Source organism: Motacilla alba, chromosome 28 (assembly GCF_015832195.1).
Source record: "Motacilla alba alba isolate MOTALB_02 chromosome 28, Motacilla_alba_V1.0_pri, whole genome shotgun sequence".
Taxonomy (NCBI): Eukaryota; Metazoa; Chordata; class Aves; order Passeriformes; family Motacillidae; genus Motacilla; species Motacilla alba.
Genome location: NC_052043.1, coordinates 2,847,725 through 2,870,935, shown reverse-complemented (window position 1 = coordinate 2,870,935; position 23,211 = coordinate 2,847,725). Strand labels below are relative to the sequence as shown.

The 23,211-nt window shown below is 47.9% G+C and overlaps 1 protein-coding gene across 6 annotated transcripts in view; it reads right to left on the bottom strand.

Moving 5' to 3' along the window:
• Window positions 1–23,211, bottom strand: part of ARHGEF18 (Rho/Rac guanine nucleotide exchange factor 18) — a 51,129-nt gene that overhangs the window by 22,289 nt on the left and 5,629 nt on the right. For 3 of the 6 annotated variants that reach the window (XM_038163806.1, XM_038163805.1, XM_038163803.1), the window contains 11 exons: window positions 21,654–21,790; window positions 20,865–21,364; window positions 19,053–19,263; window positions 18,304–18,418; window positions 17,615–17,672; window positions 17,356–17,400; window positions 16,998–17,078; window positions 16,530–16,635; window positions 15,837–16,011; window positions 3,009–3,076; window positions 1,427–1,490 (listed from right to left, as the gene is read on the bottom strand). In XM_038163806.1, the coding sequence (XP_038019734.1) occupies window positions 1,427–1,490; window positions 3,009–3,076; window positions 15,837–16,011; window positions 16,530–16,635; window positions 16,998–17,078; window positions 17,356–17,400; window positions 17,615–17,672; window positions 18,304–18,418; window positions 19,053–19,263; window positions 20,865–21,364; window positions 21,654–21,668 (1,438 nt within the window). In that variant the 5' untranslated portion in view covers window positions 21,669–21,790. Of the gene's footprint in view, window positions 1–1,426; window positions 1,491–3,008; window positions 3,077–8,894; window positions 8,973–15,836; window positions 16,012–16,529; window positions 16,636–16,997; window positions 17,079–17,355; window positions 17,401–17,614; window positions 17,673–18,303; window positions 18,419–19,052; window positions 19,264–20,864; window positions 21,365–21,653; window positions 21,791–23,211 lie in introns of those variants that run through there. The other 3 variants (XM_038163804.1, XM_038163807.1, XM_038163808.1) reach the window with 3 other exon arrangements.

Here is a 23,211-nt window from a genome sequence, read left to right as displayed (position 1 = left end):
TGAGTCCTTTCCATCCCCTCCAGCCCCAAAAGGAGACTAATTAAATACCTGAAAGATTTGTCCAGTCAGATTTCTTAAACAAAGGCTTAATAACCAATGTCCCTGTGTTTCCATTTGGGAAAGTATTGAAATTATTTGCCATCAAGTCCTCTTTCTGTGCTCCACAAGCCAGGAACAAAAAGTTCTGTTACACAAGGACAGGCCAGACCTAATAATCTCCAGAGGCAAAACAAGGGGACAGGGATGGGGACACACAACACAGTTTATACCTCTCTTAAAATGAATTTTTCTGTTACATTGAGACAATATCTTTGGGGTTTTTTGCTGGGCACTGCAGTCTGCAGGGTTATGCTGTGGCTAACAACATACAATACCCAGGCTATTAGCTGTTCCTTTAATTTCCAGCTTCTGCTTTTGTCTAAGGAAAATGAGGAAAAGGAAAATGAGTACTGTCTGCCTAGCAGAGCCTGCACAGCCCACAAGCCATTTTCTGAGTTCAATTAGCACTGTCTGCACACTGCTGTGCCCCACATCGATCGCTGCTCCCCTCACACAGACCAGCCCTACAGACAACTTCTCCCATTTTCATCAGCCCTCGCTTCCTATTTTAGCCTCTGCACTTTCTCCTAAATGCACAGACCCATTCTGGGTAATGCAAACAGCCACTTATCTCTTACAACAATTATCCCCCGCGCTGCCTCTTGGGAAGAATCACTTAATGAAGAGGACACCTTGCAATGCAAATGGCACCTGAAAACACCCAGAGTGATGCTCAGAGAGCCAAGTCAGCTGTGTTTGACACTCACCTCCTCTATTAATGCAGACCTTGTAACATCTTGTAAAATTAAAATGCCATTTAATACACCTGTGACTGGGATGGTCTTTTCCAGGAGCAAAAAGATATCTCAAAGCCTATGCTGCAGTACAGATGCTCTTTCTTCTTGGTTTTTTTTTTTCCTCCCAGATTCTTTTTCCTCATTTTGTTTCAACAAAGATTTATGTTTAGACCATTAGTGCTAGCTTGTCTTAGAGATTTCTAGCAACCACTAGCTGCAGGCAAGTTTTAAATAGACAATTATGAAAATCTGATGTAAAACAAAGTTCACAGTTCTAGTCTTTTCAGAGGCCAGAGAATAGACAATCAATGAAAAACGAGCTTATTGATCCCTTTTCACCATGATATTTTGAGGTTACACAGCAAGAAGGTATAAAGAAAAATAAAAAGATAAAAAGATAAAAACACACAGGAGATTGCTAGGAGCCTCTAAGCCATTCCCAATAGAAAAAAAAATGAAACCGTCTTATTAAAAGAGACCTTCTCTATACTTCAATAACACACCGTGTATGGCCTTTAAAACATATTAAAGAAAAAAAATGCAATTGAACAGATAAGCCTTGAGCACAGAAATCATTCTTTAGTACAAACCTGGGGAAATGCACTGGGGCGAACTTTGTGGAGATCCAGAAGGTCTGTGCTGCAAATCTTTCTGCTATAGGAAAAAAATACAATATTCTTACACATCCAGACCAAACTTTCAGTCCAAAATAAATCAGATTTTTCCCATCCTATAGCATTAACTGTAAGTGAAGATGTTCACTGAGAATATAAAAGATTTAACACAATAACAGCTTTGATTTTTTCATGTGTCAGATGAATGACATAGAGACATTAACACTTTGTATTAAATTCTACAAAGTATAAATCAGGCTGAAATAGAACCAAAACTGACACTACAGCTGAATTAAAGCTATGATAATTAATTAATGAGATGAAAGCAACCCCTCCATGTTGATAGCCTTCACTTTGCTGTAGTTTATTTCCCAGCAATACTGATTAAACTAATCCAGCCACTTTCAACCAAAATTCAGACTGTCCATTTCAAACTGCATTTTTGGTAATCTTTGCTAAACTTTGTCCTTCTCGCAACATTAGGATATTAAAAACCATTGAGATACAAGTTATCAAAGATGCAAAGAAATCAAATAATACAGTCTGTAACAAATGGCTTTTGGGCAGCTTCCCTTTGGGGTTCCCATTTCTGACTGAATTCCTCACCCCATTTTGTGCCACCACTCCCTCTCTGCTCTCTTCAGGAGTGGTCTGTCAGGGCTGATTCAAGCATGAAGTTTTGGGTGGTGGTGAAGAGTGGAAATGAAAGCATCAGAGCAAGTGAAGTTTTCATTTTAAAAGGAAAATTCACAATGCCCCGAGATGTTTAAAATTATGTATCAAAACCTCCACAAGAACATTTCTGCCCTCAGAAGAGTTACATTCTATATCAGCAATGGCTGAACACATTTCCTCTAACCTCTAATTGCTCAGCTCTGAGCTGCTCTGCTCTCTCTTTTCCCCCCTCACAGTACTCCCTAATCTGCTATCAGTCTCTGAAACCATCAGCACTTGCAGGTTAAAACAAACTAAAACTCCCTCAAGTATTATTAGTTATAAGGAGGAGGAAATGATTTTCAAAACCAATACCAGAACAAAAAAACCCAACAGATAGACATCTATGTGAAACAACCTGTGACCTTACATGCAATCACAGGCACCATGGTGACAGAGAGAAAAAAATCAACAGCATAGCAAGACCAAATTCATCACAGTTCCCAAATGAAATCACTTATTCTGCATTTTCCAGCTTAGAAATAAAATGCAACTGTAACAACCAAATTCCCCTCCACCGTTCATGCGCTCCCATCAGCTTTGAGATGGCACAACCTTCAAAGGCACCACATAATTCAATTATGTTCCCCAAAAAGTTTGAGGACTCTTAGGGTTAGTCACAGTTCTGGGATACAGGCTAAGGAATTTACAGGATAGCAGTAAAATGTTTCACTTTAATTTCCCTCCACACACTGTCATTAATTACTATAATAACAAGTTAATAACTACTCAATGCCTCGAAGACGTAAGGCAAGATCCTGTACTATGTAAATAAACCACTGACATAAATTAAACTTATCACGTCAAGCCTTGTTATTATAAAAGAACAAACATTAAAGCCCACCTTGGGTCTGATGCTGCTGCATTCAGTCAGCAAACTCTTGCAGTTCTTGTGGACATTCACTGCACAATCTGAAATGCACGCACACACAAAAAAGTCTTAATTATTCTTCTTTTCTGTCTAGGGAAAGGAATAATGGCACACAGAGGATTGTAATTTTGGAAGAGGTGCAGAGTAAGCTCAGGTGCTGTGGCAAGCATCCTTGTGGTGCATGCTCTGGTCTTGATTTTATACCAAACCCGTGAGTTTTTCAGTAGGACTGCACCACTGAGTGCAATTCACACGTGCAGGAGCCCAGAGCCACTCTGGAATGCAAGAGCAGCTTTCTGCCCCACCTCCACTCAGTGGAGCACAGCTTTGCTCATCTTGGCAAAGGCCATTTCCATGTCTCTCCATCCAGAGCTGATACCAATCAAGGGGGCAGCAATTCTTTGGCTCCACAGGAATAGCTGCCTTTCTGCACGGACTATTGCTGGGAGCTGCAGTAACGACAGTAAATTAAAGATCAAAACACCCTCCAGAGTCATCAGAGCGCTACCAGCACCATGGCATCACCACCCTTCCAGCTGCACAAAGGAATTGTCCCCAGATACAGGAACCAAAGCAGCCCTCTCACCCAAAAGCCATAAAACTATTATTACTAGTAGAATAAAATCCAATCTCCTTTTTTTTTTCCCCTCCTGATAACTACTTATTGAGAAAACAGGAAGGGAAACTGATAGTGCTAAATATTTTCTGCAGCCTTTCTGCCCATCTATAAAACAAGCTTTCATCAAAAGCAAAGCAGGACACCAACAACTCAGTAAAGGAGACCAGGATTTGCCTTTTGCCAGACACGCCTGGTAAAACAGAAAGAGAACAAAACTGGAAAGATGAACACCATATCTGCTAGAGAAAAGCCAGTTTATGTTTAAAGCAAAGAGGAAAAACTATTTAAGGTCCCTTCAGAACCACCCCCGCCTGGCGCCAGGACTGGGGAATCTGCTTTAAGACTCCTGGCTAACCTAGAGAGATGCTCACTTGTGTTTTCCATAATTTCAGCAAAAGCCAGAGAACAGGACCAAAATTTTTACTTGGCTTTAAACACAAATAAATTAATAAAGATATAAAAACAACACTGAAAGAAAGACTGAGTGCACAGACCTGCAAGATGCTCACATGTTCTACAACTTCCCCAAGTGTGGGAAATGAAGGGCAGAGCTCTGCTCCCAAGTGCCTGCCACACACACAAAAAAACCTCCACAAAAACTACCACCTCCCACAACTTCTCTTATTTGGGATATTCCTACTGCTACCACACCCCACGCCACAAACCAAAAGGCACCACATCTAATTTCAAATGTATGTGCCTCTGCAAATGCACGAGATACATGTATCAAAATTATCACTTATTTAAACTGTAGAGAAAAACAAATATATTCATTATTTCAGCAATGATAAGGCCTCCACCTACCATGAGGGAATGAAGAGCTTGTAAAAAGACATGCCTCAACAACAAACAAGTAGCTGACAATGGAAATCCCTTTTCTCCTGAGACAAAGAAACGAACTGTAGGACAAAAATCACCACACAAAAGGAAATAGAGAAAATTCTCCATGACGTCAGGCTGGGTTGGCTTCAAGAGCTGCCCACAGATGGGTTCCCTTCAGGGCAGAACAGGCAGCCCCATGGATGCCCGAGGTTCCTACAGCCACTGCCTTCCCACACGGTCCTGAAATCCACAGAACTCATCCAGAATTCTGTGATATAATCATCTAGAAACATCAAATTTCAACTAGATATTAACATTCCCCAACATTTACCTGTTTTCAGTGATCACATTCAGTAATTCTTTTCCTATCAATGATTAGTAGGACCAATTCCACTTGAAAAGCTCGGGTTCCTTGTTAAGGTAATTGTAAAAGGGATCTCACTTAAAAACATATTTGAATTTTAAAATCATGCCCTTGCTCTGTTACAGATAACAGCTTGTGGCACTCTCAGTAGGCATTTTTCACTTAATCAGCTGACATATCTAACAGTGCTGTGTATGACTTCCCTCCACTGCTGAAAGGTTCTTTACACAACAGTGGAGAACATACTAGAAAACAGGAAAATGCCACAGAAAAGCCGCAGGAAACTGCAGCTGAATCCAAGGACCTGATTCTCCCTGAGACTATGTGAAATGCATTTACCTAATGGTTTCAAAGTGGCATTATTTTTGCCCACATAAGAGAAATCTGAAACCTGCCAGAAGACTGTTTTATAAGCATACTTCATTTTCTAAAACATGCTCCAACTTCCTCTATCCAACATTTCTGCAGTGCTGAAGGGAGGCCACTCTAATTCAGGATGAGAAGGAGCTTCTGAATACCAGTGGCTGTGGTCTCCTTTTTATATATGGAAGATTTCTGCATTTATTATTATTATTACTTTGCATTCTTATTAAGCCTCTCTGAAAATGGTATCAGAGAACTGCAGGGGTGAAAAAAACAGCAAAGAGAAGAATGAGGGACATGAGGGACAGGGGACAGCAAAGAAGGGACAGGAACCTGCACACATGGAGGCTGATGTCTAAGAGCAGAGATACACATGAAGGCTTGTTTACAGGTTAGAGAAATAACTGATCTCAGGTGTACAGAAATACCAGATTTCGATCTTTTCCAGTCATCCAGAGTAAAGCAGCATCAGTAAACTCAAACTGACAAAAAAAAATTGTTTTTGCATTTACCATCAGTAGAATTCCGTCTCATTCAGATCAAGAATTTGGGAAGGTTCAAAAAAAAAATTAAAAAAATTAAAAAGAACAGTTCTGTCAGCAAGCTCTTCCCAAACTGGAGAGGCACAGAAGATATTCCAGAGAAAGGCAAAGATAAAAACAGAGGACTGCAGCCAGGCTCTTCCTTGTCTTCTCCTCCCTCAATCACTCACTGAACAGCAAGAAGATGAATTTGGCAGGGAAAAACAGACCCTCCAAATGATTTCATCTTGCTACAGACTGTGCAGAAGGGCTGCAGCTCCGGCCAGTGCTGCCAGCACCAAAGTGCCAACACACCGAGAAGGTCCAAGGATTTGGGTCACCCTGACTGGATGGGGACAGGAGCACCACTGCAGCTGAGGGTACCGGAGCACTGGAACCACACAGCGTGGAAACTCAGCAAACCCACCAGGCTTGTTCCTGGGCTTTAATCAGCAGGTTTGGAATTATGGCTGAGAATTTTGGGAGCATCCCATTATCCCAGATCTGCTTACTACAGCGACTGTCACTCACTTGAAGCATCTTGCAGGGGCCTGTGCCAAAGATGACCTAATGACTGACTAAAGCAAGGACCAACCAGAAAAGAAATATTTAAGACTAAAAGGCTCATAAACATCAGAAAAGATCCTGTTCATGGCTGAGGGTAACGAACTTATAACGTGGTATAATAAAAAACATTTCCCTTATTAATGAGATGTTTTCCCAATGGCTCACAGAAAGTAATTTACAGCCCAGGAGCATTTTATTGGACATCCATTACAACACCCAAAAGCATAACCCTGTTCACAGTAGGAGAGGGCAACAAGCCTGGCTGGAAAGGGGCAGGCAAATACATTTCTTTCCCCCAGCTGGAATATCTTCCCGGGGATCAGACACTGCCAATGTCCTATAAATGTCTTCCAGAATTGGATTCCAGGACAAATCTCTGACTCATCAGACATTATGAGCACTATGACCCTGACCTTTGGTCTAGAACGGTACTGCCCAATAAAATAACTCTTAACAGACCATTTGCAAACAACAACTCACAGACAAAAATGCTGTGATTAATCTAAAATTCAACTATTGACTTTCTTTATCTCAAAGATTATTTTTTAAATGACAGATTAAAAACAAACCACTTTAAAGCAGCTAAGGTCAAACAGGGACAGACTTTAACAGTGCTTCTAATGATATAAGGAGTTCAAGGATATTCACCACCTATGAAATCCAACCAGATGAAAAGAGCCAAGGACAAAACAGCTTCCTTGTGAAATTAGTAATTTTAATATTTCATTCCTCTTTTTAACTGTCCAATGCTTCGGGGATCAAAAAGAATCTCTTCCCTCCCTCCTCACCCTTACACCACACAGGGAACTCCTCCCTCTTGAACTGACAAAGGAAACAACCCTCATATGAATGATTAACACTGAACATAAACTCTGCATTTATAAACAGAGATGCACAACACAACGGCCAAGAAACATCTCAAACCACCACAGCATTCCAGAAAAAGCAGAGTGACTGTGATAAAACTTCTCAGGAAAGAGGAGGAGTTTCAGTGGAACACGAGGAAGTTTCTGCATTGGGTAAATCCAGGTCAGGTACCCTGAGGAACTCGGAGCAGATTTAACTTTGTCCTAGTGGCTCCAGTGGTCGGTGTTTACTTGTTTTCTCACTTGTCTAATTACGCAGAGGCAGAAACCAAAAACTGGAAGGGTACAGGAAGATGAGATACTTCACATTCTGAAACAGAGACAGTCCATGCCAGAGAGCAACAGCACTAAATTATCAAGTTTCAGCCTCCCTGTTAGAGCACTCCTCTTTGTCTCCAAAACAACCTATAATTACTTGCTCACTGTATCTGGCTTTATTGTCAAAATATCAGTTGGATGAAGCAGAGAGAGGGGTTCTGTGATTCCCAACGGTACAAATTCTGGTGGCCACAGGGTTTTCTTTAGGCACAGAAACACATAAACAAACGATACTTCTGGTTTTTAAACACTGCCGAGTAAAATCTGCATGTTATCCTAAAAGAAAGAGGAGTCTCAATTCAATTGTCTCACGCTGAACCCTTCCCCCAGTCTACGCTACAGAACTGAAGCAGCAACTATGACAATCATAAAAGGTATTTAAAATATTTCATAGGTAAACAGTAGGTGGAACTACAACACACAATGTCCGATGGCTCCTGTCTGAGAGCCATGTATCACAGGCTTCTTTTATTTTACTGTGCCAAAGAGAAACCATTACTTTTATAAAATTAAACAAAAAGGGCCAAATAAAAAAAGCCTGCCATAAAACTCTCTTAAGAAAAGCAACTAAGAAGCAGCCCTTTTTTCTCTTAGTGACACACCAAATCTTCAAATAATATTAAGAAATTATGCTTATTTATTAGAGCAGCAAAACCAAACATAGCACCAGAAACATTCAGCAAGCTGTTTGTTCGAATCACTGCCCGTTTCCCTGCTCCTCCTCCAAAATCCATCACCACTCCTAGCTCCTGCTGGCATTTCCTTTCAGCACACAAAAGCTAAGCTGATACCATCTCCCGCTCCTCTCCCCAAGGAGCCAGAGATGTGGAATATTTAAAATGGGTCAGTCTTCGCAATTGTGGACGAACGAAGTTTTCAGCACTTTTCCCCTAACGCATTTAAGGTCTCTTCAGGCAAATCCCAGACTTTTCTCGCTGCTGCAGCACCAGTACACACAACGTGTGTAATAACCGAGAGGACGAGGTGCGGGATATAACGATCACAAGGATGCTCAGACTCAAGCTGTGGCATAAAGAGAGCCGGTTTCACACAGGCTACGGCCGCTCGCCTCCCTACCGCACACAGCAACATTTTTCACTCCTTCCGCAGCCCTCGAAAGAGATTTCTACTATAAACACTGCATTTTTCAAGCTGCGTCCCGTCCCTGAAGCCCTGAGCTGCACAGGTCGGTACTGCTGTAAACCTGCGGGACTGGGACAAAGCGAAGATCAAGCCATGCCCCGGCCAAACGCCGGGAGCCCCTGGAGCCGTCTGAGCCCCCGCTGCCCGCACAGGGACCGGGGCCGGGCGGTCCCCGCGCCGCGGCCCCGGAGAGGGGGAGCCGGTGCTCGGGGGCTCGCTAGGGCCGGGGGAGCGGAGCCAGGGGCCGGCGGGCGCGCTGACAGCCCGGTCTCTTACCGGACTCCCCGGGGAGCCGCCGGTTCCCTCTCGGTCCCGGGAGCCACCGCCACAGCAACAGGAAACGCCCCCGTGTCCCGGAAGGAAAAATGGGAATGAGGGTGCGCCTGCGCGGCGCGGCACGGCCGGGCAGGGTCCCGGCCCCTCAGGGACAGCGCAGGGACAGCCTGGGGCCGTGCCTTCCCCTCAGGGAGCGCACACGGACACCTTTAGCCCGCGCTTTCCCCTCGGGGACAGCACCCGCAGCCCGCACGTTCCTCTCAGGGAGGGCACACGGACACCCTTCACCCGTGTTTTCCTCTCAGGAAGGGCACACGGACACCCTTCACCCGTGTTTTCCTCTGAGGGAGGGCACACGGACGCCCTTCACCCGTGTTTTCCTCTCAGGGAGGGCACACGGACGCCCTTCACCCGTGTTTTCCTCTCAGGGAGGGCACACGGACGCCCTTCACCCGTGTTTTCCTCTCAGGGAGGGCACACGGACACCCTTCACCCGTGTTTTCCTCTCAGGAAGGGCACACGGACACCCTTCACCCGTGTTTTCCTCTGAGGGAGGGCACACGGACACCCTTAATCCGTGTTTTCCTCTCAGGGAGGGCACACGGACACCCTTCACTCATGTTTTCCTCTCAGGGAGGGCACACGGACACCCTTCACCCGTGTTTTCCTCTCAGGGAGGGCACACGGACACCCTTAATCCGTGTTTTCCTCTCAGGGAGGGCACACGGACACCCTTCACCCGTGTTTTCCTCTTAGGAAGGGCACACGGACGCCCTTAATCCGTGTTTTCCTCTCAGGGAGGGCACACGGATACCCTTAATCCGTGTTTTCCTCTTAGGAAGGGCACACGGACGCCCTTAACCTGCACTTTTCCCTCAAGGAAGGCACTGGCCATCCATATCCCGCTCTTAGCCCTCAGGGAGGGCATGAGCATCCTTAGCCCACAATTTTCTCTCAAGGAGGGCACACAGACATCTGTGTTTTCCCTTCAGGGTCGCCATGAGCACCCGCAGCCTATGCCTACTCCCCAGGGAGAGCACACGGCCACCCTTAGCCTGCTCCTTTCTTCGGGAAGTGCACAGCCCTGACCCACGCTTTTCCCTCAGGGAGGATACACGGCCACCCTTAGCTTGCGTTTTCCTTCGGGAAGGGTAGGACTACCCACAGCCTCCGCCTTCCATGAGGGAGGGCATTCCTCAGGGTAGAGCAGGGCCCTCCATGCCATCCTTTGACCCCCTCGTTCCCCGCATTTAGGAGACAGCCATTCCAGCTGCTCCTGCCCCTCAAAGAGGGCAGAGCCTCTCACAGCTCTTGCTTTCCCCTCAGGGAAGGCACATGTCTCCCTTGACCTGCCCTTTTCCCTCATGGAGGGCATGCAGTCCTTCCAGCCCCGTGCTTTCCATCAGGGGAAGGAGAGACACCCACAACCCACACTTTCCTTCAGGGAGAGCACATGGCCACCCATAGCCTGCTCCTTTCTCCTGCAGAGAGGGTACAGGGCTCCCAACACATCTCCCTCACAGAGGGCATGAGCATCCTCAGCCTGTGCTTCATCCTCAGGGAGGGCACACGACCATCCATTGCCTGCTCCTTCCTCCTGCAAGGCCAGCATGGCCACCCATAGCCTGCGCTTTCCCTCAGGAAGGGCACAGGGCCCCCAACCTGCATGTCCCCCTCAGGGACACCATGAGCATCCTCAGCCTGCACTTTCCCCTCAGGGAGGACACACGGCTGCCCAGAACCCATGACTTCTCTGAGGGAAGACACATGGCCTCCCCCAGCCTACACTTTCCCCTCAGGGAGGGCACACGGTTCCTCCCAGACTAAGGAGGCCCTCAACAGATGGGATGTGGCACCCCAGTGATGCTGTCAGCATGGCACGTCATATGTTTTTGCACATCGCCTGCCACTTGTAATACATAATTTGTTATTAAAAGCCTGGTGGGATTTACCATCCCAACGTGCTGGAGTTTTTATGAACACCCTGCCAAGGCAAGGCTGCAGTGCCCGGAGGGTTGGCAGGTGCTGGCTTCCCTATCTGCCTCTCAACAGCCAGTGCCTGCCCAGGCCTTTGTCAGTGACCCCTGCACAGACAAATGACAAGAGGAAAGGGGAATTATCTTCCCTAGCAGGAGATCCATGCACTGACTCATAGAACCAAACTGCTTGCTGGAAAAAACACCTTTTCCCTGACACCAATAAGGTAGCACGGGGCTGCTGGAGTACTCAGTGCAGGCAGAAAAACTGGGAAGAGCTCACCACCCAACCTCCCCTCCTGATTTCACTCTGAGGATTTACAATACTGATTGAAAGTTTGTCATATTTTAAATCACACATATCCTACTTGCCTGTTGAGCTTGAATACACAATATACACGATTACAAAACAAACTTCCCTCCCAAAATCCACCCTGCAGCCTTCCTCATGCTGCTTTGAAAGAACCTGCCACTTTTTGGGCTGGAGATGTGATGAAATCCTGCCATGGGGCCAATGTGATCTCTGATTTCCACGCTGCCACCTATTTAATCAATTTTATTTTTATCTTCATCTCATAGTTGCAAGCTTTTCCGAAATGTTCCCTTTTGTGCTGCTTCTCTACAGGACTGAGTACACTGCAGTCCCAATTGTTTATTGGGGCCTGTCACCACTACAGAGAAATGATCATTACACAAAGCAGTCTGGGGGTAAACAGCTGGCTGTCACTTGGTGACTGATTAATCCTTAGGCACTTCAAACTTCGTGCTTTGCTGTAATATAAAAGTAAAGGATTGCAGATTGCCCAACTGCATCTGTCATGGAGAGAACGTGCTGTGCTTGTGCAGCCTTAGGGCATCGCCACAAAATCAGTGCAAAATCTGGCACAGCAGCCAGCTCCAAGACTCTGTAGCTTAGAGCTAGGGTTTAGATTGCAAAGAGAAGGGTACCAGCTGTCTAATCCTGTGTAATTCTGTAATAGAAAAAGATTTTTTGCTGAATGTGTCTCAGGTTGATTACTGTCCTTATGCATTTGTCAGCCCGAGTGTACAAGATCTTGAGGTTTTATCAGTGAATGGAAGGAGCAGCATTTGGAGATGTTCCAGATCAATGTACTACTGCCCAGAAAGAAAAAGAAAGTGAAAAGCAGAAAAGGAGAAGCACTGAGAAGAGGATGTACTTTGGTTTCCTTTTCTAAGCCCTCTCGAGCTGGCTGAGCCAGCTCTGTGTCAGGACGCTCAGCTCAGTCAGTGTTTCCTTTGCAACCAGCGCTGCAGCCGCTTTCACATTTGCTTCAGATCCTGCTCCCTGGGCTCAGAATCACCTTAACCCACAGCCCAACGCAGCCGCTCTGGTTTTGCCTCTGTTTATTTGGACTCCTGTCAGTAATAGTTTATTCCAAGTGGGACTACCAGTCTATTTATCACTGTCATCATGTTACAGCAGCCAAACCGTCTTTTCCCCCCCAAAATAGAAGATTTTTGGCAGCTGTGCCTCTCTACGGAAATGCAAAGTTCCAGGTTGTCTGCTGCTTTTCCGATTTCTCAGGACTCTTTGGGGGCTGTGAACAGAAATTCCAGGATAGAAAATCAAGTGATTCCTCCTTACCATAAGCCAAAACTATCCTTCACCTATTAGCTTATTGGTACTGCACTGGGGATCCAAAAGCAAAATCCTGCAGGCACAAGTGCCAAGTGAAAGGTGAATTTCACCCCAAATTTCAGGTCTAAACCAAAAGCTATTCTGGCCTCTCCTTGGCTATGGGTGGAGGATGTTTGCCTGACAAACTGCAGAAATCTGTGTCCTCTCCCTTTCTTGTTCTGAGAAAGGAAATGGTTTTCCAAACGTCTTTCACAATGTGCCTTAAATAAATCCTGGAGACCAGTTGTTACAGCAACCAGTTAGAGATCAGCCAGTGCACTGAAGCAGCCAGCAAGGGTCAGCCTAGGACAGGTGGACAGTCCAGCACAGCCTGTATTGTTCAGGAAGATTCATTAAACTGAGCACCTTCCCTTAAAGAAGAGGAGTTTGTCTGAAGCCTGCTAAACTTTGGTCACAGCTATAGGTTTCCTTGGAAGAGGATGGTCAATCTGTGACCCCCGTGGGGGCCTGGGCTCTGTCTTTCCCATGAAGTAATAGAGATTGATTCTCAGCTAAAGATGTAGAAGTCCCACCTCTACTCCAGTGCTCAAGCTCAAGAGAAGCAATCCTCCTTCCATTTGTATTCCACAGCATATCCCTGGCTCTCCTCCATGGCACAGCCTGCTTGGAGAGCTCTCCTCCTGTCAGGGCTTCCCTGGGACTCATCTAACTCTTGTTGCATAAACTCTGGAAGCATGTTTATAAGAGAGGATTAATTTAGGCACAGAACCTTCTCCACCCATGATAGCAAAGGCTTAAGAGGAGCTTTCCCATTTCCAGGTGAACAATAAACCTTGGGACTCACAGCTCATAGTTCACGTAATGGCTGAGTTTGGGTGGCCACTGCTGTTGAGATCCCTGTGACTGCAATCATTCCTCTTTGTTTTTCATCTCTACCAGGCTCCTAACTGCACATCTGTGGGGTGCAGAGACTCTCCTGAATTGCTACTCTCAGCACACAGCACAGCCTTCTTCTCCCCTGGGAGACTCTGTGTGTGTGGGGTGAGGATAGATGGGAGGAATCAGTGGGAGAGAGAAATGAGTTACCATGTACCAGGCTATCTGAGCTGCCCACTTCCTTCACAGCTCACACACATGTTTGTAGCAGAACAATGGTTTTTTGTTCAGACCTAAATGCAGAATTCCTCCTACTGTTAGTATCTCTAATAGGAAGAGCTCTCGCTCATCCAGCTCATCACAGCCGTGGAAGTTACCAGACCTTTTTGTGTCTACTGGACGAAGACTTCAGGCTTGCAATCATTCTCCCATCCTTCCTCCTCCTTCAGCTTATCCCTTTCTTTAACCACCATCTTTTCCCGTGTTTTCCACGAGCCCGTTTTGCCTTGGACCACGTGGTGGTGCTGCAGTTAAAAATACCACGGAGACAACAACAGCAACAGCAGCACCTGACCAGCGATGGGCCGAGGGCTGGCCGGGGGCCAAGGCGCGGGGATGGTCAAATGTGAGTCCACCAGGAGAAAACAAGAGGCGCTGCCAATGCCCTCACATCCTGGCAGCAGCCACGGCTCAGGCTGAGCCTGACAGAGCTGCTCACACTTCTGAAAAGTAGGCCTGCTGCTCCGGCTTCCCGGTGGCCACGGAGCTCGCTGTCCCAGAGCTCTGTCAGGGGCTAGTCAGGAGACCACACACTGCTCCGAGCTGCAGTAACGGGAGCTGCTGATATCAACTACCAGCTCAGCAGCAGCTCGCAAAGGTTTCAGCTCAGCATCATCCAAATATAGGCACTCTCAGGCCATCAGCTGTCACAGCACAAGTCCCAGCCCATCTCTCACCACAGACAGGCCATTAATTTTAACAGACATCTCAGAACTTTGCCCGATTGTTCAGCCTCAGTTCAAGACACTGCAAAGGGAACATTACAAAACAAGCTGTGCTGCCCTGCTGCCTGCGTGAGCCTGGGCAGCCAAGAGCCAAAGGAGATGTCACAGAGTCCCAAACACAAACCAGGGCCTCAGCCACCTCAGAGTTTTTCTCCTGAATGTTCACAAGACAGAACACAGAATCCTTATGGAAGGGCTGGAAAACAAGGTGAAAGTTGCCATAACTCATGTACAGTCCCTGTGTATTTGTGATGGACAAGCCATGCTGAGCCACACTCTCATTTCAACAGCTAGCTCCATCTCCAGGTCTCAGATCTCCATAGGGTTGTCCAGAGGAGAATCACTCACACTAAATGCCCTCAGAGTTCCCAAGACCATACAGAGCATGGCTCCATGCTCACGGGTATCAAGGGCTGTCTGTATATTCCCAGGTTAAGGTATTTTTGTAAAGCAGCATGCAGGACTGCAAACAGAGCCTCTGGCTGGGAGATTCCTCACACAGGAATGACAAGGCACCACTCTGCCTCCTCCCATTAAATTTCTGTTCTCTCTAAATAGCCACAAAACTTTATTTGGCTCTCTGCTTCTGACTTTTTGCTGTGATGCCTGAAAAATGCTCACTAATAGCCAGCTCTGTGCCCCTTTTCAGTTTCGCTCCAGCTACCCTGAAGGGAAAATATATTTCTCACCACACATGTCCGAGGGCAATCAGTCCCTTTATGCCCCAGAAAGGTTTTACTGACCTTAAGAGCCTCTGAGAGAGCAAGCATTGCTTGAGGGTACAGGCTAGAGAGAGAGAGAAATCCTTTTATTTCCAGAAAATTTTCTCTGCCCAGAGATAATCCCTTGGGAATTAAAACATTCTTCAGTGCCCTGAGTACCTGCCCCAAAGAGGAAGGACAGGGTTTGTCAGCCAAAGCCATGCCACTGTGGATGCAGTGGGAGTACAGAGGCCCATGCATGCTGGCACTACTTAGAGCTGAAAAGCACCAGTCTCGCCCATGCACGTCCTGGGAGGCAACATTTGACTTTTTGTTAGGTAATAAAATTTTGGATGCACTAGAAATCCCTGTGCCCATGCAAAAGGCAGATGCTGAGCTGAGACATCTCTGCGGCTGTGAAAAACAGCCTAAAAGATCCAGCTGTATTCAGGCAGATGGGATATTTGTTCAGGCAAAGCAGAACTTTGTGATAAAATAAAATTAGTAAAAGAAAAGTTGACCTAGATCCTCCTTGGGGAAAACGGGCAGGAAATGGTCAAGTGGCCAAAGAAAATGAGGATAAATTATTGCCAGGCAAGATTCAGAGATCATTTAGACTATTTGGAGAAACAACCAAGCCAGGGCAAGCAGAGTGGTGGGGTAGAATCGAGGCAGGCAGAGAAGAGAAGCAATCCAGGGGGTGGTTTAGGCAGGAGCACGGCCTGGGCGAGGGCAGGTGGGGAGCATGGGCTGGGGCAGAGCCAGGCAGTGACAGCCATACTCACTCAGGCACTGAAGACCACTTTTATTCCCAAGAGGTTTGGCACAAAGTGAGCAGCTGGTGCAACTGGAGAAAACCCCTGGCACAAGCTGGTGCCCATTGATATCTTTACACCTCTCTTTTGTCTCCTTTGTCTCTTTCTCCTTCTCTCTCTCCTTGAGTTGTTCTTTGTTCTTACCCTGGAAGGAGAGAAGAACACAGCTCAGTCACAGGCCTTGCACTGCCCACATGTTCCTTTCCCCACTGTACAAACAAGCAGAGAGCTGGTGGGCAGCAGGTACAGTGGGGTGGCAGTGTTTTTCCCAAATGCCTTCCCAAGGCTCAGGCCAGTCCCTCTAGTCTAAGTCCATTTGTGATGAAGGGCAGGACGCACTTGGCTGTCCCTGTGCAGGCTTCTCCTTCCACAAAGAGTGATCCAGGCAGTCACCCAGGCAAGGCACTCTTCTTGCTGTGCACAACAGTGCCAAGGCAGCATAAGAGCCTCCAGAACATGCCCTGGAGGAAGGAGGGCTGGAATTCAGGGATCACTCAGTCCCACGCACTACTACCACTTTAGGGGTCACAGTGCATCTGCTGACCAAGATAGAGGCCTCAGCCATCCCAAAGCAATCCAGCTAACTGTTCCCTATGATCAGATACCCTTTTCTACTTGAAGAATGTAACAATTTCTTCCACAAATTCAAAATCTCTCTCTCACCTTATCCTTCTGCCAGGATCCAGTGACTCGGCTCCGCAGGGAACTCAGACGTCGCATCACCTTTGTGCCTTTCTCTGCTTTATCGCTCTTCCCACTGTCCTCATTTCTGAAAGGAGACCAAAATACCTTAAAAAGGGGGAAATTCACTAACTAAGCCCAGCTTAGGGAGATCACTGATGAAGTTCATTGAAGCATTACTTTAGGACCCCAAGTGTGAACTTTCCATCTCCTGGAGGATCTGGTTTGGCATCAGCCATGTCACTTATTAATGAGACCCTTGCAAATAAGGAGCTGAACCTTCAAGCTATATCTGCAGGTTTTGTTCAGTGCCACACTCCTGGCTGAACCCCTGCAGACACCAGTGTCCTGCACACAGGATTATGCAGGGCAGTAGAGCTTAGATGGACAGGACTCAAAATCAGTCTGCTCTCAGAACACAAAGTGTGTGTCACCCACTGTCTCACTTACTCATTAGACAGGAACTCAAACCAAGTGAGGTTCTGCTGGGAAGAATCGCTGCCTTCTTGCACACAAGCTCTCTGCTTCACCCTGGGCAGGGAAAAGGCATCAGACACAGCAAAGAACACAAGAGCAGAACTTCTGGGTCAGCTGAAACTCTTATTTTCTGAATGGGGCAGGAGCATTTCTAGAGTTACTGAGGAGGCACATGAAACGCCCCTTTTCCTTGCAATTCTACTCTGGTTTCACTGGAATAAATCAGTCATTCTGGTACCCTGGGGATTTGCCCCTCAAGGGACCAAATGTCCTTTTCCAGGTGTGTCTTAGGCAGACCTGTGACCTCCCCACTCATCCCAAACACACTTACCCATGGTAATGTTTCAGCTCCTGAAGTACCTTCTGGACAATAAGCCTGCCAAGGATGGGGCAAAAGAGAAGCAAGGGATTAGAAAATATCCTTGTACAGACATTCTGCTCCCCACAAAGCCTCAGGTGCTGGTTTATGGCCAACTGCTCAGCTGTGGCCCAACACAGAGTGGGATCTCCTTTGCTGTTGCATCCCCAGTAGCTCAGATACACTCAAAAATCTCCCTTATCTCAAACCAGCCAGGACTGACAATACCTACACGTGGTCTGGGGACACGTGGTCCTTCTCCAGCATCTCCAGAGCAGGGGGTTCAACACCTGGAACACAAAACGCTCTCAACAGGGATCCTGGTTTGCTTTTGCAGAGCACCACCTTGCAATCTATGCAGCTGGACCCTGTTAATTGTGCTGGGCTCCCACTCTGCCTCGATTGGTGAGGAAGAAGTGCCAGGAGCAGTTAGGGAAGGAGATTCTGCTCTACATTTCTGTGAGGGAAGTGAAGGCTAGATCACTTTTCTGTGTTACTCCTCCCCTCCCCAGTGTGTATATTTGCTGCTGAGGGTCCTGCTTGCAGTAGGGGAGGAGCTGGTACCACCCCAGAGCCCTTCCCCTTGGTAGCCAGCCTCCCCTCCACTTCCCAGGCTCTGAAATCACCACATTTTTCTCTGGGGCAGTCTTCACAGGTGGGACTTGAGTAGGGAGTGACCGATGTACTGGCCAGAGGGAGGTTATGTGGCAATGTGTCACTGGGGATGGGCATGTCTGAGCTGAGACTGTGCTGCTGGCCAGGGCCAGACTCAGAACCAGCTTGGCTTTGTATTTCAGGAGCTCCTGGGACCATGTGGAAGGGAAAGCAGAGGCTGTCCACACTTCCAGAGGCTACTGCTCCAGTTTTTTATCTTCTTAATCACACCTTGAACCCGTTTAGTGGCATAAAATCTATACCAACCTTCCACAGCTGGAAGAGAAGCATTGAAACTGTGAGGTATCTGGGGGGAGGCAATGGTCTCACAGGCTGATGGGACAGACTTGGACCTCAGTCTCTTCCCGTTGCCGACACATTTCTGGGGAAGTAAAAAGTCACAGAAATCTTTTGTGCTTTCTGCACCAAGGGAGCCTCCATCACGGCTGATTCCTCACCCTTTCCCTCTTGTTTTGTCAGAGTTATGATGCAGGAGACCATTAGGCCCAGCTGTTTGTTGGCTCCAGGAAGGCTGGAGCAAGTGACACTCGTGCCTGAAGCCTTCTTAGTCACTTCTCACTTTTACTGGACGTGTAGCATCGTGATGCAATCATCCTTTTAATATTAATTGAATCTAAAAGTATTCCCCAGAGCAAAGCAGTGTGTAAGGGGTGTATGTGTCAGTGTGTGACACTGCTGTCTTCAACTACCTGACAGAGGATTAGAGAGAAGATAGGGCCAGGCTCTTCTTAGAGCTGCAGTGACAGGACAAGGGAAGGGAAATTCCAGCTAAATATATGGGAAAAGAGAGCTGTACTACAGGTAGCTCCCAGGGCCTTTATCCCACAGGATGGGGCAGTTTATCTGAAAAAGCCCATCCTTGCTGAGATTCCTGCAGACCTCCTGGTTCCACGCTGGCATTGAAGGAGTTCAGCCTGCAGCTGGCACCTGTGTGTGCTGCTTTTCTGCACCCTCAGCTTGCCCTGTTGCCCCCATGCCCAGCCCTCCACACTCACCACCTCCTGCAAGCTGGGGCTGGCCACAAGGTCTGGGTGCAGCGGCTCTATCTTCACTTTGATCACTGTGCCACCCCGGCTGCTGCTCCAGGCGCCCCGTTCCCCTTTGGGCAGCTGAAGGGACACATGAGGCTGGAGGCAGGACTGGCTCCTCTTCTCCACATCGTCCTGTTCTGGGTCACTGCCCAGCTCTGTGACATCCAGGCTGAACCTATTCAGGGGGCAGGAAGAAGCCTCAGAGCAGACCTGAGCAGACCTGGCACACTGTGCCTGGCATGGCACAGCCCCTGCAATGTCCCTGGCTGGGTGGTCCTGACAACCTCATGCAACTGGGACAAGGAGGCTCCCCACAGCAGGCACGAGGGAAAGGAAATGACAGGAAGTGTCAGCCTGGACACCAAGTCCTGAGCCTGTTAAAAACAGCTTCTCTGGCTGCCACCAGTGAGTCCCCAGTTCCCTGGTCACCCGGGATGTTTAGTGCTGGACTGCTCACACTGATCTCTTAGCAACCCCTGAGACTGTGCAGCCACCCTGGCAGCAGCCTGTCCTGCCTGCCTCAGAGCTGCTGCCCTGTCAGCTGCCATCCAGGAAAGTCCCTCTGGGCATTTAGAAGTGGCAGATGATCGCCTCACCACTGTGGCATCATGCCATAAATCCTGCTCCCACCAGGACCCAAATTTGAGGAAGGAAAAAAAAAGTTATTTTCTAGCAAATGAGGGGTGGACCAGCTCCCCCAGTGCCTCACAGTGTCCTGCACACCAAGTGCTGTTGCAGTGACAACACAGAAGCAAAATGATGGATAAAGCTCAATGGAAAATCTTAGTCTCTGCATGGGTTCTGTCTGCAGATCACTGTCACTTCGTTCCTGCTGCCACAGGCAGGCTTCAGGAAGCATTTGCTTAGAGAGCAGTGGGGTGTATTCCCCTTCCCTGGCCTCCTGCTCACACGTGCTTCATCACCCAGCGAGGAGACAGAACGTGTCCCTGACACCGACAGCCACTCCGTGCCACCGTTACTCATGTGCCTGTTACAGCATAAACTGTGAATGATCCGTGGCACATGGGACAACAATAGGTCTGAGAACCAAAGTCTGAGCTTGATAAAGGACTGCCAAGATTTCAGGCTGAGATAATTTTAGGGTACCGTATAAGGAGGAGAGATAAAAATAGTCCTTGCTGGCTTGCACCTAAATCCCAGTCAGCTGGGAGATCAATACATTTGTCAGCAGGGAAAGCATTCCTGGAGGAACCTGGAGCTCAAGGCATTCATGTGGCAGGAGCAGAGGATGGCAGGAATGCCAGGCTTGCCTCTGCTCCCAGCTAGGGCTCAGCACCGTGCTCCAAACACAACCTCCTCTGCAGCCACGTGGAGGGCAGAGGGCTGGAGCACAGCACAGTGCTTGCAGGCACAGGCCCCACCAAGCCAACTCACAGACAAGAAGAAAAAGGATTTGACAGAGCTCTCTTAATCCCTCTTTGATGGGAAAAATTCCCTTTGAGCCAGAGGATGGAGGTCATCGGAGCAACTGATGCTGTTCTAGGTTCCCTCCAGACAGAAAAGAGAGATCCTCTTCTCAGCCCCAACACCAGGAAAAGAGGGCCTTCCTACTTCCAAGGAGACATTAAAGCCTCTTGCTGCCCTAGCACTTTCACCTCCCACCCAACATGAGCAGTGGGTGTCCAGCTGCTCTGGCAGATGCTGACAGGTGAGGGAGACCACCCAGCAGCATCTGGAGCTGTGGGCAGAGTGATGCTCAGCCTCACACCTCCATTGCATTGCGTACATCAAATACCACTCACAGTCCCGCCGTACCTGCGCCTGCAGTCCACGGGTGACACGGGGCTCTCCCAGCTGTGCCTCCGGGAGGTGGACATCGATCTCACCAGTGTGGGGAAGGAATCCTGGGCCTCCTGCAGGTCCAGCTCATTGTCTGCCTCTGCAGGAGGCTCAGAAGTGCTGGTACCATCATCTGGCATGGCTGCACAGGAGCACAGGTGGCCTTTGTTCAGAAAACGACAGTCAGCCTCGCCATAACGTACTGAGCAGGAAACGGGATTGGAAAAAGCAACATCCACAGACAGTTTGCTCAGAGCCCTTGGTTTCTCTTCCAATGAGTGAAGGGCAGACACAGTCTGGGATCCTTGTTCTGGCTGTGCTGCCGAGTCTGGCACTGTTTTGGCAGTAGGCAGGCTCAGGAGTCCCAGATCTTTGTAATACTCAGTGCCGTGGAGAGCAGAGTCTGAGAGGAGATCCTCGGTGCTGCTGTGCAAGTCTGCTGCTGGCACATCCAGCTCTGTGGAAGATGAGTCCTCCTGCAAAGGCAGCACAAATCCTCTGAGAGCCTCACACTAACCCTGCAAAGGGGACGCCACCTGTGCAGAAACTGGGGTGCAGAGCAGAGCCGAGCCAGACACCCAAGTCACCCTCCTCTGCTGTCCCTCACAGCAACATAACCTTGTATTCCTTGACAATCTGGATCAGTACCACTTTCCCCCATTCCTACTCCACCACAAACCCCTCTGGATGTGGTGCTGACCACCCAGTTTGCTGCCCCTGGCCTCTGCCTTGCACGGTGGTAGCAGCAGGAAAGAGGACACTTGCCTTCTCTTCAGCCATGCTGGTGCAGAAGGAATCATCCTCAGCGATCAGGGATGGGAGGAAGCTTTTGGGGGTGGGATACTCCAAAGCAGGGCTGTGGTGGTCAGTGAATTCCCGTAAGCACGGCTTGCAGTCGGACCCTGCAAGACAGAGAAGGTCTCAGCAGGTAACCAGACATCTGTGAGGGATGGAAAACCTGCTGCACACCCACATCAGGCAGCACTGAAATGCTCCACAAGACCTCTACTCCTTCCCAGACAGGCTGTGCCAGGCAATCTCCAGACCACAGCAGCCTTGATCCTGTAGGAGCCTGGTGCAGGGATTTCATGCCAGCAGAAGCCTCATCCCTGCAGCATGTGCAAGGGGACAGACCAGGCTTGCACTGTCCCAGCCAGACCCTCATAGGGTGTCCTATGCTGCAGAAGCTTTTTCCACAGTTAAAGAATTAAGCACATTTTGGTGTCTGTTATTGGCATTATGGACCTTTGAATCAGAAATGTAGGAATAAAAATTGTCGTTTTATTTTCATCCATGAGAAATAAAGGACTCCTGGGTGGGTGGGTAATAAAGGATACTGGGAGGCAAATTGGTGGCTCCAGACAACCCTGAATATGCAGAGCAATACCAGAAGCCCATAATTCTCCTGGTTCTGGATCACTCCTTTGGATTTTCCCCAGGCGAGGAGTGTGAACCTGAGTGTCCATATTCCATCTGATAACTCACTGAGAAACAAACCAAGGTCTGGATGTGTTTGTGGTACAAGAGATGGTCCAGCTGACTGAAGCACATTCCTGTGGAGCGAGACACACTGTAAACCTTAGCCACAATCCCTGGACCATTGCATTACTCATGGAGGCTTTTTATTCCTTTGAGACACACACAGCTGAGGCAAAGGGCTGAGGCAAAGGGAAAAAAGCCAGGCTGTTGGCTGAAGCACTGTGGTGGATCTCTGAAGATGCAGAGAACAACAGCAAGAGACTGTAAGCAGCCGTATCTATCCAATGGGAAAAACCAGCAGGAAACTGCTAGAAACCCGTCACATTCCAGGAAAATCAAGCATAAAAACATTAATGTAAGGAAGACATTGTTAAAAAACACACTTTTGGAAAGCCTGCATCCTGCTGTGGATTATAAAGCTGCACGATTCAGCCAGGAATTGCATGGTGCCAACTAAAAACAGGCAGCAAACGTGAGGGAGAGTTTGGAGGTTTGTTCCTTGGATCCCACTGCACACTGCAGATGCCAGATTTTCTGTTTTAAGGAGCATTTGGTATGTTCAAATGTGTGTGATGGTTTCAAGTGAAGGACTATAAATAATATAGAAAGAAAACACTTCTGAAAGCACTATTTTAATTAAGGGGCTTCTAGCTACAAGACCAGGGAAAATTTGAAACAGGCTTTCTAGCAAGGCTGTAAAATTTACTTCACATGACATTTTTAATGAATAGACCAATTCTTGCCCAGGGATGTCCCTGAGCTGCATCTGCAACTGGCAGAGATTTAGCAAGCTATTAAACATCACCTTTTGCTTTCTTCAGTGCACCTGGATTCAGCTTGGAAT